The sequence below is a fragment of the Oncorhynchus mykiss genome, chromosome 10 (genome assembly GCF_057628025.1).
Source record: "Oncorhynchus mykiss isolate SJ-2025 chromosome 10, ASM5762802v1, whole genome shotgun sequence".
Lineage (NCBI taxonomy): Eukaryota > Metazoa > Chordata > Actinopteri > Salmoniformes > Salmonidae > Oncorhynchus > Oncorhynchus mykiss.
Genome location: NC_143031.1, coordinates 50,949,128 through 50,966,459, shown reverse-complemented (window position 1 = coordinate 50,966,459; position 17,332 = coordinate 50,949,128). Strand labels below are relative to the sequence as shown.

Below are 17,332 nucleotides of genomic sequence, written 5' to 3'. Positions count from 1 at the left end.
GCCCCACACACACAAAGGCAAACTAAAGACCCTCCAAAAGGCCCTCACATAAAAAATATGACTGACTTATTTATTTTATGACGAATGCAATGTTTGTGACAGACACAACCCAAAGAAACCATATCGAACACCAATGGGCTCATACCCATTACCTAATGCATGATTTCAGGTTATTAGCATAGAATACACAGACATGGGGGCGGATAAGGTGGTTAATGGGAAACAATACCTATTAGTGATGGTGGATAGGTTTTCCAAATGGGTAGAGGCAATTCCAGCGGCGGGGGAGGATGCGAAGTCAGTTATAGGCCACAATCCCAAGATCTCATGGAACGCGCAAGTCAAACGTATGTGCCGGGTCGAAGTTGAAATGGGTCGAAGCCCTGCCCCTGGCGTTGATGGCCATGAGAGCCTCACCAGGATCAGGCACCCATCTCTCTCCTCATGAGATAATGACTGGTAGAGTCATGCCTGGCCCACCAAGGGAGGGAGGTCATATGCCCGCCCTTGATGTGCAATAAATTGTAATGTCTAATTATGTGAAAAAACTGACGGTTCTCTCTGCAGCACTCTCTACCCAGGTTCACAAGGTACCGGAGGGGGAGCTGCCGGGGGACACGCCACCACTGAAGGTAAAGGTTGGAGACTGGGTAAGGGTGAAGGTCCACAAGAGAAAGTGGCTGGAACCCAGGTGGACTGGTCCGTACGAAGTGAAGGAGGTTACTTCACACTCAGTCCAGGTCAAAGGTAAATTGGGCGCACCTTGGCACCACCTCACACATTGTACACCAGCTCCAACCCCTTCCCGCACACTGACGGAAGTCAGAACCGACCTAAGAGGTCTACATTCGGCCCCAAATCTTGCACCTCCTTAGTCAGGGAAAATGGGAGGTTCAGCCCCATACTCACTGACTAAGTCACACCGTACTCCTTGGGAGCGGTTGGGGATCTCCGGACCCCTGTTTGTTATTTTTCTTCTCATGGGAGGGGTCACTGTATGTACACTCACATGGCTTATAAACCAACAGAGGCACCCACTACAAACTCACACACTGAATTCTACTCTGCCAGGTGAAACTAACTCTCTCTCTTTTCCCTCTTATCTACCACAAGACCATACCGTTTCTAGGCGTGAGGTGGGGGTCACTAAGTGCACCCCCCAGGAGTTGAAGAGCACCACCCTGTGTTTGCCTTTCAATGCCACCACCACTGTTTACCTGCCTTGGGGCCTTTTGGGTCATGCGAAAAATAGTTTGGGGCTGCCTGCCTGGACCTATTCCAGTTTTAACTGGTATATAACAAAAGGGGGATATGGTGAGTGGTCTTGGAAAAACTTGGTGGCAGAAACGGGGCATGACTGGTCCAGCTATTCCAAGGGACGGGTTGTTCTTGCCTGGCGCAAACGGCTTACATTTTCACGCACTGGTTTTCAGCTAAAGCTGATTGTACGACCTGGAACCACTATGGGGTGTCAGGTTTTTACGTTGGCCCCATATGTAGATACCGAGAGGGCTGAAGTCCATTTCACACTATATATCTGTGTTACGCCAGAACCACAGCCTACTTCTGTGACGGTGCGTGACGATATGGCAAAGCCACATACCCTGCCCCAGCACAGGGATGGGTGGGGTTCTGCTGTTTTAGTGGTCACCACCCCTACCCCGGATGAAGAACATTCGGGTTGCTACAGGTATCTCAGGTTTGTCTAACAATTGGCTATTATTGACCGAACAAGCAGCCAATACAACCCCCACTAGTTGTGTAGTTTGCATGGGTGCCCGACCATTGCTCCGCATTGTCCCGGCTACTGTCGAGATCGGATGTTTAATGCCCCTTATGGACCAAGACAATCCGACTGGTAAATGTTTCTTGTGGGATGCAGTTTACCCTGTTGTCTCCGCTACGGACAGGGCACCAGTATTTTCCTCTGATGTTGCCAGGGCCGAATTCTCCTGTATTAACATGACAGGGGGTATACTACAGTTAGGTTTGCTCCCTGTTGGTTGGTGTACAAATACTATCGTAGTAGTTGGAGTTTTTAAGCCAGTGATCAGGGCTGACATCTGGTGGTGGTGTGGGGGACCTCGGCTTTTTGACAGACCTCCCAATAAGGCTACGGGTACTTGTGCGCTTGTAACACTTCTACTGCCTATCTCTGTTTACCCTATAGGTGTGGGTGATTTGGTGACCCGGATACAGGCTGTGGACCCACAGTTTCTGCCTACCAGAACCAAGCGGGAAGCAGCCCTGACTGTTGGGGATCCCACATATATTGATGCTATAGGTGTTCCTAGGGGGGTTCCTGATGAGTACAAGCTGGTGGACCAGGTCGCCGCAGGTTTTGAATCATCTCTCTGCTGGTGGTGCACTGTGAATAAAAATGTTGACCGCATTAACTATATACATTTCAATGTCCAAAAATTAGGGAACTGGACTCAACAAGGTTTTGAGGCCGTACATGGCCAACTGGCGGCTACCTCCCTTATGGCTTTTCAAAATCGCATTGCCGTTGACATGTTGCTGGCTGAGAAGGGTGGGATATGTTTTATGTTTGGGGAGCAATGTTGCACATTTATCCCCAATAACACAGCCTCTGATGGCAGTCTCACTGTTGCGTTAGAAGGACTACGTACCCTGAATGGTAAAATGAAATCCCACTCTGGGGTTGATACCAGCACGTGGGACTCCTGGATGGATGCATTTGGTAAATATAAGGTCCTGGTCTCTTCTATTCTGGTCTCTATCTCTGTGTTTGTTGCAATATTAACCCTCTGTGGCTGTTGTTGCATCCCATGTGCCCGCTCCCTGCTTTCTCGAGTCATTACTTCTGCTATTGCACCAAATAATGACCCTGCACTGATGTTCCCCCTCCTACAACAGGAGGATCCTCTGGTGGAGTTTGAAACATGCACATATGAGTAATTTTCACGTCTCTTTGGAGACGTGAAGAGGGGGACTACAAATTTCCTAAAATGTCCTATTCTATTTTTCTTACATTTAGTTTTTGTCACGTCTAGTAGACGTGAAGAGGGGGTGTTGTAATAACATATTAAAACATGTAATGACGCATTCACGGACTGTTGTTAAACACACTGATAACCCATGAATATACACTGCTCCAAACCCTTTGGGATGGGCTACAAAGACACAGAACTCTGTCAAGAACCAATGTGATACAGACAACAGGCTGGAGAGGACTGTCTATCACCTACGAACAACCAACCAGGAGCCAGGACTACTAGAATCTACCTACGTCATTTCAATGTATAAATGTACTGCCCAAATATGTGTTACGCTCTCTTTTTCCGAAACCTCCCTAAGAGTGGACGATGAGAGCCGTGCTGCACGTTTGCCAGCTATCACTATGCTAGATTAAAAGGCCTCAAATATACCGTATCCGCCTGGTCCAGAGTCTCATCTTGTTCTTGTCTCTCCTATAACTAATTCATTGACATTACATCTGTGAAAGTTTCTAGGAGTGGAATTGTTTAGATTTATTTGTGTATCCGCCTCCCAGAGGAAGCGGCCGCTTCGAATCACGCAGCTTGGAGCTCAACCTGTGGTGTGCTTTGTTTTCTGTAGCAGGGCGCCTCAAAAATGGGTGATCAGGGGGGTGTGTGTGAGAGATTTTAGTCTAGAAGATCTACAGGAAGTTTTGAGAGAAGGGGTTCCATCCTCCCAGGTCGACGGTCTGGTGTAGGATAATTTAGGGCCAAGTAGTGGGATGGGGTGGTGGATTTTTGGGCATAGTGTATAGGTGCAGGGGTAGTGCAATTTCAGTTTATCCCATTCCCTTTTCCCTTTATTTTTTGGTTTTGTCATAATGTGGAATGCACATTCCGAACTGAGAAAGGCAGTAATACAGCAAAAAGTGTCTGGTCTGGCGGAAATTCACAATAATAAGAAGAAGAAATTCCATTGGACAATGAATGGAGGAAGGTATAACGCCCCACCCAGCATGCTGCATCACACAATCCCTTCTCAAGGTCAGGGTATGAGTCGAAACCTGCTTATTTTTCAGTGGAGTGTATTCACGAATGCCAAGGGAAGCCAGGCTTCCCAAAATAGGGAAGCCAGGCCCCAAATAGTTGAGGAAGAAAAATATATATATTTAATCTCTGTTTTCATAATTTTCCTTCAATTCTCAAGAGGCTGAATGTATCTCACCCGAGAAAGTTTTAGAGCGAGCGAAACAGCACCCCTCTGTCTCTGTAAGTGTAGTCTATCTTATGCTGTCTGGTTAAAAAGAGTATGACATTGTTGCCGCCCATAGCTTTGAATGCAGGGGAAGTCCGCGAGCATTTGGCCTCCCTTGATTAAAAAAAAAGTCTAAAATAATAGCCAATCAGCGTTGCGCTAAACTGAGTGAGCTCAACTGTGAATGGTCCTGGTGCACCAAAAATAAGTGTCAAGGGAAGCCAATTTGGATTTGGCTTCACTCCTATCACATCACATTTTGAGCATAGAAACAACTTGAATTGTTACATCTCGTTGTGGTGTTGTCCTCTGGCTAGCTAGCTAGCCAAAATTGTCCCTTTCCTAAATTAGCCATGGATAGAGATGGGATTTGGACTAAAGGTTTTACTTAGTTCTCTGTACTGGCTAATGGTTATAACGGCGATTCTGATCCGAACATAAATTCATACAATGTGCCCCCGGACTGAAACGATGAAAGTTCAATATGTAGTTAGATGTAGAAGGCTTATGTTAACTAGCTAATGTTGCCCATGACAGGAAGTAAGGCTAGCGAGCAAGCATTTTAGCCGGGTAGCCTAGAACAACAAAAAAATAAAAGCGTTCACTCTATGACAGTCAGACTGCTTCCTCAACATAAAAAAGAAGAGGATTAAATTGGTGTTTCTCCCCAATAGGGTGAGTCAATGTTTTTTTCTACTTGCACACACACATACACGGAAATCTGAACCATGGACAGCCACATCATATTTAGCTTACATTGTTTGGACTAAATTGTTTTTGATATCTTTTGTCATTGTATTAGATTGGTGAAATAGTGCTGGAATAGAGGATTCAGCTCCTGTTTTCTTTGTGACTTGCGGTAACTCTCCTGGTTCTAAATCAATAGTTATTTAGTAGTCAGAAAATGTCAGAAACATTAACTTGATTGACCATGCTGTATGTCATGTAACTGTTTTTTACATTCAATATATTTTGTGGACTTTACCTGACAGAGGTTGCTTTCCGGTGGCTGCAATGTCAAACAAGCCCAATGTCCATGCTAAAACGGGTTATAGCCATGAGTCCTCTATGTATATCTATCAAAAAAAAAAAAGAAAGACACAGCTCCCATAAATAGTTTTTTTCAAAGATGCCGAAATGCGAAATCCACGTATATCAGTGTATTCGTAACAACCATTACGAAACTTATATTCTATCAAATAAACCTCACGTAGCAAATTATCAATTACATTTTTTGTTGACCAAATTCGACACATTGACCTCCATACAAAAAATGACTCACTCCGTGGCCTTATTTTCGTGGACAGGTTTTGGGCGGAGTAAAACTATATCTCGCTTCGCCTCTTCCTCTCTGTCGAAACGCACGTTTGAATGAGATGGCCTTGGATGCTGTGTCTCTAGCAACCTTTTCTACGTAGCATCAAAGGTACGTCGGAATGAGAGAGTAGTGTTCTATATGAAGCTAAATAAATGTAGAGAACTCGAATGAACCCTGCCGTTAGCAGTATTAGGTAGCTAGCTAGCTTACATCCACACATCATCGCTGTAATATGTAGCTACTGCTAAAAGCTAGCTACCGTTTGTCCTTACATTCGATGCATTGCCAGCTGTTAATGTTGTAGCTTGCTTAGCCGGACACCCGAGTCATTTTAAGCATTCTTGTTCAGATCGCAAACTAACTTTTGATATACCAACACGATTGCCGCAATGCACTGTACAACATGAGTGAATATATGGCTTATGGTGACAGACTCGGCGCACTCGAGAGCGGTTTTCACAGTTAATACCGTATTAATTTATATACACAATCTATGTGCTGAGCGTGACAGTCGCCTTCTCTGGCTCCTTGAACTTTCGCACCAGTTTCTGCTTCGAATGAAGAGTGATCACAGACTAGCAAATTGAGACTTGCATTGGAATTGTGAATGGACAGCTAATTATAAGTGATTCACTCTATTAGAGTTACATGTGAACAATCGAGGAACTGTGATTTACTGCCTCACTTGTCGTGGGAAAAACAACTACCGTGGTGAAATGGAGTGACATTTTTGTCAATGTTTATTAAGGTGCGATCTATACTGTAGTTTAAATAAGAATTTGTTCTTAACTGACTAGCCTAGTTATTTATCGTTTTTCTACTGTACCCACTAATCTTATTTCCCTGATTTTTATGGTGAGTGATAACTGGTTTAACATGTAATAGTAGCTTCGTCGTTTTTTTTGTACAGTGAGTATTTACTGTATATGGTTGTTTCACAGATTGGCATTGCAGTAGGCGCTGTACCATAATAAAGGAGGAACCCTTCTACAGGTAGTTCCAGATCTCCATCTCAATGGCCCCACACCCAGTGGTGCAGGCCATCATTGACCTCTCAGCTGGAGCTATAGGTAAAGTAACAGTTGCAAAGCACAGTTTCAGGGGGCCCAAATTATTATTTTATGCAGTTTGATAGCTAATCTCATGCTATTTTTAAAATGTTGCTATGGGGCTAAGAGAAAATGTAGCTGTTTTAGAGCTCTTCCGATTCTTGTAACTAGCTGGAACTCCATAAGACACGATAAAAGGCATTTCATTTGTACAATTATTGTCCAACAAGTGTTTAATGGCCTTGATTGTTTAATTCTAATATGAAATTATTCAAACTTAATATCCATTATTGCCTGTTTTCTTGAATGTTAAACACTTTTTTGCAGCACAGCAGTGTCTAGTTCGGGGTGCTGGTTTGGCACAAACAACTAGTATTCAAACATTATTTGATACGAAAAAAACGAGTTTTCGTAGGAAAACTAGCCTAGTTTAAAAAAGGAAGTAAGAGAACCACACACTAGAAAAGACAGATGACGTGACCTTTGTTCTATTTATTTACATTTTTATTTGGCAGTGCAGCAGTGATAAACGCATGCAAAATAAGAAATAAACTAAAGTCAACATTTGTCGCCTGTCTTTTTAAAAGGGAAAATCTGCAGTTACTATTCATTTTTACTTAAATGTATATTTACCCATTTGATTCTTGAAGAATATAACTTATAAATGCCGCATGAGCATAGTTCAACTGTTGTACCCCATCAGAACCCCAGAAATAAACATGTTTTACTCCACTATTTGTAAACAGATTTTAAATGTAAACACACACTGTATATAGCCTCAACATGATTTAAAATATATAATTTTGACATCATGGATGGTCAGTCCTTGCATCCATAGCCCTGTTTATGAATTTGATAGTGGTTACATACAGCCTCGTCCCTCAGCTTTGTCGGGAAGTATGCTTTGTTATTGTTTCTACTGCGGCTTGCCCCTTTTTAAGTGTTTGGTTTTTGAACACTTATCACAATAATAAGGTTGCAAATCCTTATTACTTACACTTATTGCACACCAGTGGTCTGGATGGCCAAGATGGAGATGAAATATCTCAACATTTGACTATTTGTGTAACTACATCTGAGTAAATGTTCTTGAGAGCTTTACCTAACTCTTGTACTGTAATTGCAGTAGCAATGCTAAAAGGTGTCAATTGTTCAGAGTCCTCACCTGATCTAGCAGGACACTGACTGCTGACTATTGCCTTCCCCCAGCCGGGCCCTTTGTTTCCAATGGCTTTGATCACTGTCACACACACTCACAAAGCCCACTCTACAGATCCTTATCAGTGTAAAATGTGGGGGTAAGCGCTGAATCAGCTCTGAACTTTAGATACACTAAAGAAGTAGGATTCCTTGTAACTTTGCATGATCATAAGGTTCAGGTTTTGTGTCCCAGATCTAATTGTTGTCAACTCCTATCGTCATAAAGTGAAATGGCTTCTTTTAACTGTCCCCACTCCACACCCTACCCAGGAGGTACAGCGTGTGTGCTGAGCGGTCAGCCCCTGGACACAGCCAAGGTGAAGATGCAGACCTTTCCCTCCTTGTACCGAGGCTTTGTCCACTGCTTCTCCTCCACATACAAGTATGTAGCTTTTTTGTGTGTTTTAAAAAATGTTTTACCCCCTTTTCTTCCCAATTCCGTGGTATCCAATTGTTAGTAGTTACTATCTTGTCTCATCGCTACAACTCGGGAGAGACGAAGGTCGAAAGCCATGCGTCCTCCGAAACACAACTCAACCAAGCCGCACTGCTTCTTAACACAGCGCGCAGCCAACCCGGAAGCCAGCCGCACCAATGTGTTGGAGGAAACACCGTGCACCTGGTGACCTGGTTAGCGTGCACTGCGCCCCGGCCCACCACACAATGAGACAAGGATATCCCTAACCCCGCGCGTCGGCCCATGGATGGCCGGCTGCGACAGAGCCTGGGCGCGAACCCAGAGTCTCTGCAGTGCCCTAGACCACTGAGCCACCCGGGAGGCCTCAAGAATGTAGCTTTGTCTGAGGCTCCTGTCCTATGGGACATTCTGGCTGTCTCCTGTTTCTGTAGCATGAGGCAGTTTTAATATAAAAGTACAACCCAGGACAGAACGCTAAGTCTATCACAGGTCCATGTTAAAGTACAGTGCATTTGGAAAGTATTCAGACCCCTTGACTTTTTCAACATTTTGTTATGTTACAGCCTTATTCTAAAATGGATTTTAAAAAATTAAGTCCTCATCAATCTACACACAATGACAGCAAAAACAGTTAAAAAATAAAATAAAAATCTTAAACAGATACCTTATTTACATAAGTATTCATACCCTATGCTATGAGACTCCAAATTGAGCTCAGCTGTATCCTGTTCCCATTGATCATCCTTGATGATTCTTCAATTTGATTGGAGTCCATCTGTTCATCTGTCCATCTGTAAATTCAATTGATTGGACGTGATTTGGAAAGGTCTATGTAAGGTCACACAATTGACGGTGCATGTCAGAGCAAAAACCAAGCCATGAGGTTCAAGGAGTTCATAGAGCTCTGAGACAGGATTGTGTCGAGGCACAGATCTGGAATAAGGTACCAAAACGTTTCTGCAGCATTGAAGGTTCCCAAGAACACATTGGTCTCCATCATTCTTAAATGGAAGAAGTTTGGAACACCCAAGACTCTTCCTAGCGCTGGCCACCCGGCCAAACTGAGCAATCGGGGGAGAAGGGTCTTGGTCAGGGAGGTGACCAAGAACCCAATGTTCACTCTGACAGAGCTCCCGAGTTCCTCTGTGGAGATGGGAGAACCTTCCAGACGGACAACCATCTCTGCAGCACTTCACCAATCAGGCCTTTATGGTAGAGTGGCCAGACAATACTCAGTACTTTGTTGAAGCACTTTGGCAGCGATTACAGCCTAGAGTCTTCTTGGGTGTGACGCTAAAAGCTTCGCACATCTGTATTTGGGGAGTTTCTCCCTTCTCTGTAGATCCTCTCAAGCCCTGTCAGGTGGGATGGGAAGCGTCGCTGCACAGCTATTTTAAGGGCTCTCCAAAGATGTTTGATCGTGTTCAAGAGTGGCCCGGACAAGGACATTCAGAGACTTGTCCCCAAGCCTCTCCTCTTGGCTGTGTGCTTAGTGTTGATGTCCTGTTGGAAGGTGAGGTCCTGAGCGCTCTGGGGTAGGTTTTCATCAAGGATCGCGCTGTACTTTGCTTCATTAATCTTTCCTTCGATCCTGACTAGTCTCCCAGTCCCTGCCTCTGAAAAGCATTCTCACAGCATAATGCTGTCACCACCATGCTTCACCATAAGGATGGCGCCAGGTTTCTTCCAGATGTGACTCTTGGCATTCAGGCCAAAGAGTTCAATCTTGGTTTCATCAGACCAGAGAATCTTGTTTCTCATGGACAGTCCTTTAGGTGCCTTTTGGCAAACTCCAATTGGGCTGTCGTGCCTTTTGCTGAGAAGTGGCTTCTGTCTGGCCTCTCTAACATAAAGGCGAGATTGGTGTCCTTCAGTAAGGTTTTCCTATCTCCACAGAGGAACTCTGGAGCTCTGTCAGAATGACCATCAGGTTCTTGGTCACCTCCCTGACCAAGGCCCTTCTCCAGCAGCCAGCTCTAAGAAGTGTCTTGGGTGTTCCAAAGTTCTTCCATTTAAGAATGATGGAGGCCACTGTGTTCTTGGGACCTTCAATGCTGCATACTTTTTTTTGGTACCCTTCCCCAGATCTGTGCCTCGACACAATCCTGTCTCGGAGCTCTACGGACAATTCCTTCGACCTCATTGCTTGGTTTTTGCTCTGACATGCACTGTCAACTGTGGGACCTTATATCGACAGGTGTCCCTTTCTAAATTCTGTCCTATCAATTGAGTTTACCACAGGTGGACTCCAATCAAGCTGTAGAAATATCTCAAGGATGACCAATAGAAACAGGATGCACCTGAACTCAATTTCGAGTCTCATAGCAAAGAGTCTGAATACTTATGTAAATAAGGTAGGTCTGTTATTTTGAATAAGTTTGCAAAAAAGGTATAACCTGTTTTTGCTTTCTTATTATAGAGTATTGTGTGTAGATTGATGGGGGGGGGGGGGGGGGAATACCCTTATCTATTTTAGGGTAAGGCTGTAATGTAACAACGTGGAAAAAGTCAAGGGGTCTGAATACTTTCCGAATGCACTGATGTAATGTATTTTGACTAATATGGATGACATCGAGTATTTTATATCTTGTAAATTGTTCTAATCTGGTGGAGTGGCACTTTAATAAACTACTCTAAACTGTACAGACAGGTGGGTCTCCGAGGGCTCTACCAGGGTACCAGCCCAGCCCTGATGGCTAACATCGCTGAGAATTCTGTGCTCTTCATGAGCTACGGATTCTGCCAGGAGGTGGTTCGCACAATGGCGGGACTGGGAACGGAGGCTCCACTCAGGTAAGGAAAGATACTAGGATGTGTAGGCCTAATTGAATGCTCGCTCTCTTTCAGTAGTAGGCATATCATCTCCTACTGTATGTTCTCTCTTTCTCTATATGTCTCTGTCTTTCAGTGACATGCAAAAAGCATGTGCTGGGTCGGTTGCATCCATCTTCTCCTCTCTGGTCCTGTGCCCCACTGAGCTGGTCAAGTGTCGTCTTCAAGCCATGTACGAGATGGAAGCGTCTGGCAAAATCGCAAAGGGCCAAAAGTGAGTGTTTAAAGGCCCAGTGCAGTCAACATTTGTCCTGTGTTTTGTATCATATTGTATAACAGCTGATGAAACTAACACTGTAAATGTGTTATTTCCTGATTAGTTGCTGGTTGAAAATACAATCTACACGGGACCTTCTAATCAGCAGATTTTGCATGAGTGGAGCTTCGACAGGCGGTAAATGAGTTAATGTTAGAGGTCGGACGATTTAAAAAATATATATATATATATATATAATTTTTTTTTTAAATAAATAAATTTTAAAAAATTAGGGCCGATTTCAAGTTTTCATAACAATCGGTAATTGTCATTTTTGGATGGCGATTATGGCCGTTTACATTGCATTCCTCGAGGAGACTGCGTGGCAGGCTGACCACCTGTTACGCGAGTGCAGCAAGGAGCCAAGGTAATCTTAACATAATCACTAGTTAACTACACATGGTTGATGATATTACTAGGTTAACTAGCTTGTCCTGTGTTGCATACAAATTAACAGGCACCGCATTGATTATCATTGAATCACAGCCTACTTCGCCAAACGGACCTTTCCATTGGTCCTAAAGTGAGATCTCCACACACCCGGTGCAGCGAGCAATGCAAAGCAAACTCGCTCAGTAACAGCAAGTTTTCCCATCCCCGCTCAGACCACTCCAAGGCAGTCCTAGCAAAAATCTTGCTTGACTTTTTTTAAATTTTTGACCATATTAATGGAAAACTATTACAGTAAGTTACTTAATTGTTACCCAGAAATTAATATAAAAACGTCTGCTTTGGGCCTTTTTTAAAGGATATTCGCATAATTACTTACATTTTTCACTTAAGTTTTGCTACTTTAAAACTTTTTTTTGTTTTCCTGTTTTGTTTAGAGGGTAGTATAAACTATTCTTACAAAATGACCATGTTTTGATTTTCATATTACCTCCTTATAAAAGAGCTTTTCTACCTCTGAACTGGAGGAGTGGTCCGGTATGGCTGAGTTTGTAAAAGTGTAGCACTAATAGTACCAAGGTTGTTGGTTCAATTCCCGCAGGGATCCCATACAAATTTTAAGTATGCACTCACTGTTTTGTAAGTCGCTTTCCATAACATTTTCTCTCTCTCTGCCTCTCTTTCTCACTTTCTCTGCCTGCAGCACGGTGTGGTCAGTGGTGAAGTCAGTGATGAAGCAAAATGGTCCTACAGGGTTTTTCACAGGCCTGACCACAACCATCGCCAGAGAGGTGCCCGGCTACTTCTGCTTCTTCGGGGCCTACGAGCTCTGCCGAACCACCTTTGCTGACAACATGAAGTGCAGCAAGGATGACATAGGTACTGTAGTGTTACTTAACTATTAAGGGATGGCAAGTAGCCTAGATGTTAGAGTCCTGGGCCTTCCGAGGGGATGGGATAAAGGAGAAGGCTTTTAAAGATGAATTGTGTAGCAATATACTTGATTGGGATTCCTTTTGGGATTATGTCGGAATTGGCCATTGTAAAGCTTTTGCGCCAAACTCTCTTTCCAAAACATTCAACCTAATTTGGTTAGCTTGTTAGAAAAAAACACATTATGCTTATGGCTGTGTTCCTGATGACTTGTGGCTATGTGTATGTTACAGGAGTGGCCCCTATTGTGTTCAGTGGGGGTTTCGGGGGTGCATGCCTGTGGCTGGTGGTCTACCCCTTTGACTGTGTCAAGTCTCGCATCCAGGTCATGTCAATGATAGGGCGCCAGGAAGGTTTCTTCAAGACCATGATGACTATCATGAGGACGGAAGGTAGGCACTGTGTGGGATGTTTTGTGGTTTTGGGCAACATTTTTAAACAGGAATGTCTTTGCAATTCATATCTTCAAACATCATAGATAATTGATTCCCCCCCCCCAAAAAAATTGTTTGAGATACAGATGTATAATTTGTTCTCGCTGCATGTGATGTGCTTGTGGGCGATCGACCAAGCCAACATTCTGACTTTGTAAAAATCCGCTCTGTGCTTCAAGCAAGATGCATCACTCCTCTTACACGCTTTGTTGAGGACAGTAGGAAATATTATCCTTTCATTTCTTTCCCTTTTTGGTTAGGTGTAAGGGCGCTCTATTCTGGTTTGACTCCCACCATGATCCGCACGTTCCCCGCCAACGGAGCCCTGTTCCTGGGGTACGAGGCCAGCCGTAAGTTCATGATGAAACAGTTTGACAGCTGACCTGGTCCTCCTCTGACAACGATGTCCCCCATCTCTTTTTTTGCCTTGTCATTTGTACTGGTTAACCCTACTACGTTGTGTCGTTAACCTCCTACAACACTCTGAACTGGTTGAAATGACCTGATTTCAATGAGTTCTGGTTGTAAGTGGGTTGAGCTTTGCCCGCTGGGTTGGGCTCGGAACCCACACTCCTCAGAGAAGCATTGTGGCTAATATTATGTTTTTAGATACTTGACTTAAATGTGAATAAACAATGAGTGTACAAAATATTAGGAACCTAATATTGAGTTGAGTTGCATCCCCTTAACAGCCTCAATTCGTTAGGGAATGGACTCTACAAGGTGTTAAAAGCGTTCCACAGGGATGCTGGCCCGTGTTGACTCCAATGCTTCCCAAAGATGTGTCATGGCTGGATGTTCTTTGGGTGGTGGACCATTCTTGATACACACAGGAAACTGTTGACATGAAAAACCCAGCAGCATTGCAGTTCCTGACACACTTCAACCGGTGCGCCTGGCACCTACTATAGTACTATTCCCCGTTCAAAGGCACTTAAATCTTCTCTGAATGGCATACATACACAATCCATGTCTCTTGTCTCAAGGCTTAAAAATCCTTCTTTAACCTGTCTCCTCCCCTTTGTCTACACTGATTGAAGTAGATTTAACAGGTGACATCGATAAGGGATCATAGACTGACTGGGTGAATCCAGTTGAAAACGATGTTATGGACCTAATTCTTTGTACACTCGGTGTAAGGTTGATATACAGGATGCACTCCCAGACCTGATTTGAAACGGGATCAAGGTCTGGAAGTGGAGTATTTAGTGTTTTAATTTTTTACAGTATTAATAAAAGACATGTTATTTTATAAAGCCCTTTTTAAATTAGCATTTGTCTGTGGCACGTCAGAGCAGAATCTCAGAATAGTCATAATCTATTTCTTAATCTGCGAGAGGGGTATACTACAAAGCAGAATAAAGGAGTTCGACAGTTAACTTGGTTATATATTCATAATTTAAAAATATATATATATTTTAAAGAAATAAGATTGAAATGTGCATGGTCTAATTGACTCCACAAACAAAAACACATACAGTGGGGAGAACAAGTATTTGATACACTGCCGATTTTGCAGGTTTTCCTACTTACAAAGCATGTAGAGGTCTGTAACTTGTATCATAGCTATTCTTCAAATGTGAGAGACGGAATCTAAAACAAAAATCCAAAAAATCACATTGTATGATTTTTAAATAAATAATTAGCATTTTATTGCATGACATAAGTATTTGATCACCTACCAACCAGTAAGAATTCCGGCTCTCACAGACCTGTTAGTTTTTCTTTAAGAAGCCCTCCTGTTCTCCACTCATTATCTGTATTATCTGCACCTGTTTGAACTCATTACCTGTATAAAAGACACCTGTCCACACACTCAATCAAACTCCAACCTCTCCACAATGGCCAAGGCCAGACAGCTGTGTAAGGACATCAGGGATAAAATTGTAGACCTGCACAAGTCTGGGATGGGCTACAGGACAATAGGCAAGCAGATTGGTGAGAAGGCATCAACTGTTGGCGCAATTACTAGAAAGTGGAAGAAGTTCAAGATGGCGGTCAATCACCCTCGGTCTGGGGCTCCATGCAAGATCTCACCTCGTGGGGCATCAATGATCATGAGGAAGGTAAGGGATCAGCCCAGAACTACACGGCAGGACCTGGCAATGACCTGAAGAGAGCTGGGACCACAGTCTCAAAGAAAACCATTAGTAACACTCTACGCCGTCATGGATTAAAATCCTGCAGTGCACACAAGGTCCCCCTGCTCAAGCCAGCGCATGTCCAGGCCCGTCTGAAGTTTGCCAATGACCATCTGGATGATCCAGAGGAGGAATGGGAGAAGGTCATGTGGTCTGATGAGATAAAAATAGAGCTTTTTGGTCTAAACTCCACTCGCCGTGTTTGGAGGAAGAAGAAGGATGAGTACAACCCCAAGAACACCATCCCAACAGTGAAGCATGGAGGTGGAAATATCATTATTTGGGGATGCTTTTCTGCAAAGGGGACAGGACGACTGCACCGTATTGAGGGGAGGATGGATGGGGCCATGTATCGCGAGATCTTGGCCAACAACCTCCTTCCCTCAGTAAGAGCTTTGAAGATGGGTCGTGGCTGGGTCTTCCAGCATGACAACGACCCGAAACACACAGCCAGGGCAACTAAGGAGTGGCTCCGTAAGAAGCATATCAAGGTCCTGGAGTGGACTAGCCAGTCTCCAGATCTGAACCCAATAGAAAATCTTTGGAGGGAGCTGAAAGTCCGTATTGCCCAGCGACAGCCCCGAAACCTGAAGGATCTGGAGAAGGTCTGTATGGAGGAGTGGGCCAAAATCCCTGCTGCAGTGTGTGTAAACCTGGTCAAAAACTACAGGAAACGTATGATCTCTGTAATTGCAAACAAAGGTTTCTGTACCATTAAGTTCTGCTTTTCTGATGTATCAAATACTTATGTCATGCAATACAATGCAAATTAATTACTTAAAAAATCATACAATGTGATTTTCTGGATTTTTGTTTTAGATTCCGTCTCTCACAGTTGAAGTGTACCTATGATAAAAATGACAGACCTCTACACGCTTTGTAAGTAAGAAACACTGCCGATTTTGCAGGTTATCAAATACTTGTTCTCCCCACTGTATCTAAGTTGAGCTTTCTTAAAGAACCAGAAAATGATCCGTTATTTTTCTGTTTATCAAAGTTAGCTGGCTAATGCATTGATCCTGCTTTGTAGTATACCCCTGAGTTGTTACTGCTCTTTTGTGGTCTTGTCTGTCTACTGCAGAAGGGCAATGCATCTACACAGCCAACCATTATTTTCCTCCTATTCTCAACACTCCACCGGAGTGGACCTGACCCGAGGGGTATACTACAAAGCGGGCTCAATGAATTAGCCAGCTAACTTTGATAAACAACCAGAAATAACTATTGATGTTCTGATTCATTAAGAAAGATGTGTTTTTTGGTTGTTGAGTCAATTAGACCATGCCATTTCAAGCTTATCCTTCAAAAAAATAAGTTATTTCAGAATATTTAGGCAGGGTAACTCATTGATCCTTTGTTGTATACCCCTCTGGCTTTACTTGTCATAGTGCTGGTACACGATTGAGAAAGGCACTGTAATAGTACTGTATTTTCCAGCCATTTCAAGAAAACAGCACTCTTTTTTTCAAATGCATTTCAATACTGCAGCCGGATTGCCTTTTTGCCAAGTTCCCTGAAATGTAACTCCATTATTCAAATGTTCAGTGTTTTTCTGTCCTTTTTTTTAGTCATTAATATTGGTAACGCTTAACATTCAGTTGCTCTTATACCTGTGTAATAATGCTGAAATGTATTAATAGTAACAACATTGTGCTAACATGTTATACGTCAGTAACTGCGTTCTAATTGATTTGAGCAGTTTTGTAATTACATAGGGGAGGAATTGGGGGTGAAGTGTTACTTTGTTATTGTTGTTTGTCTATTAACCACTATTCTTCACCTTGTTTGTCATTTACTGTAATGTTATATTGTGATGTGCCAAACCATGAAATTCTCAGTTTCAAGCAACACTGACTAAGCATCATATCCAAACTGCCAATTGCAATGATCTGCCGGAGGTATCATTCCATTGTCAAATATTCCTTAAACAAGCCTTTAAACTTTAGACATTTTAAATATGCAATATTTATTTCAAATAAAGATGCATATTATTTGATTCATGTTCAGGAAATTATCAGGAACGAGTAGCCTATTATACGATCCTACTGTAAAGAGTACAATAATACTGTATAGAGTAAAGAATACTAACTGTATATGTTGGGGGGAAAATAGTTTTTGTATTGTAATTACATGACTTGCATTAAAAGTGTCACTGCAGGACAAA

The 17,332-nt window shown here is 43.1% G+C and overlaps 2 protein-coding genes across 3 annotated transcripts in view; one reads left to right on the top strand and one right to left on the bottom strand.

Moving 5' to 3' along the window:
* The window catches only part of mrps31 (mitochondrial ribosomal protein S31), a 19,387-nt gene extending 13,719 nt beyond the window's left edge, over nucleotides 1-5,668 (bottom strand). The window contains exon 1 of the mRNA XM_021618951.3: nucleotides 5,183-5,668. The gene's annotated coding sequence lies outside the window, so the exon portion shown is untranslated. The remainder of the gene's footprint in view (nucleotides 1-5,182) is intronic.
* On the top strand, nucleotides 5,478-17,332 carry slc25a15b (solute carrier family 25 member 15b). Of its 2 annotated transcripts, XR_016483785.1 has the most exons (9): nucleotides 5,492-5,623; nucleotides 6,457-6,585; nucleotides 8,035-8,146; nucleotides 10,829-10,975; nucleotides 11,091-11,228; nucleotides 11,335-11,408; nucleotides 12,364-12,539; nucleotides 12,827-12,985; nucleotides 13,288-17,332. XR_016483785.1 is itself a non-coding variant. In XM_021618952.3 (8 exons), exons 2-8 carry the CDS (start codon nucleotides 6,531-6,533, stop codon nucleotides 13,407-13,409), a joined length of 909 nt encoding a protein of 302 aa, XP_021474627.2. In that variant the 5' UTR covers nucleotides 5,478-5,623; nucleotides 6,457-6,530; the 3' UTR covers nucleotides 13,410-17,332. The 2 variants fall into 2 exon arrangements, 1 of the variants encoding a protein (XP_021474627.2); XM_021618952.3 differs by lacking the exon at nucleotides 11,335-11,408 and having other exon boundaries at nucleotides 5,478-5,623.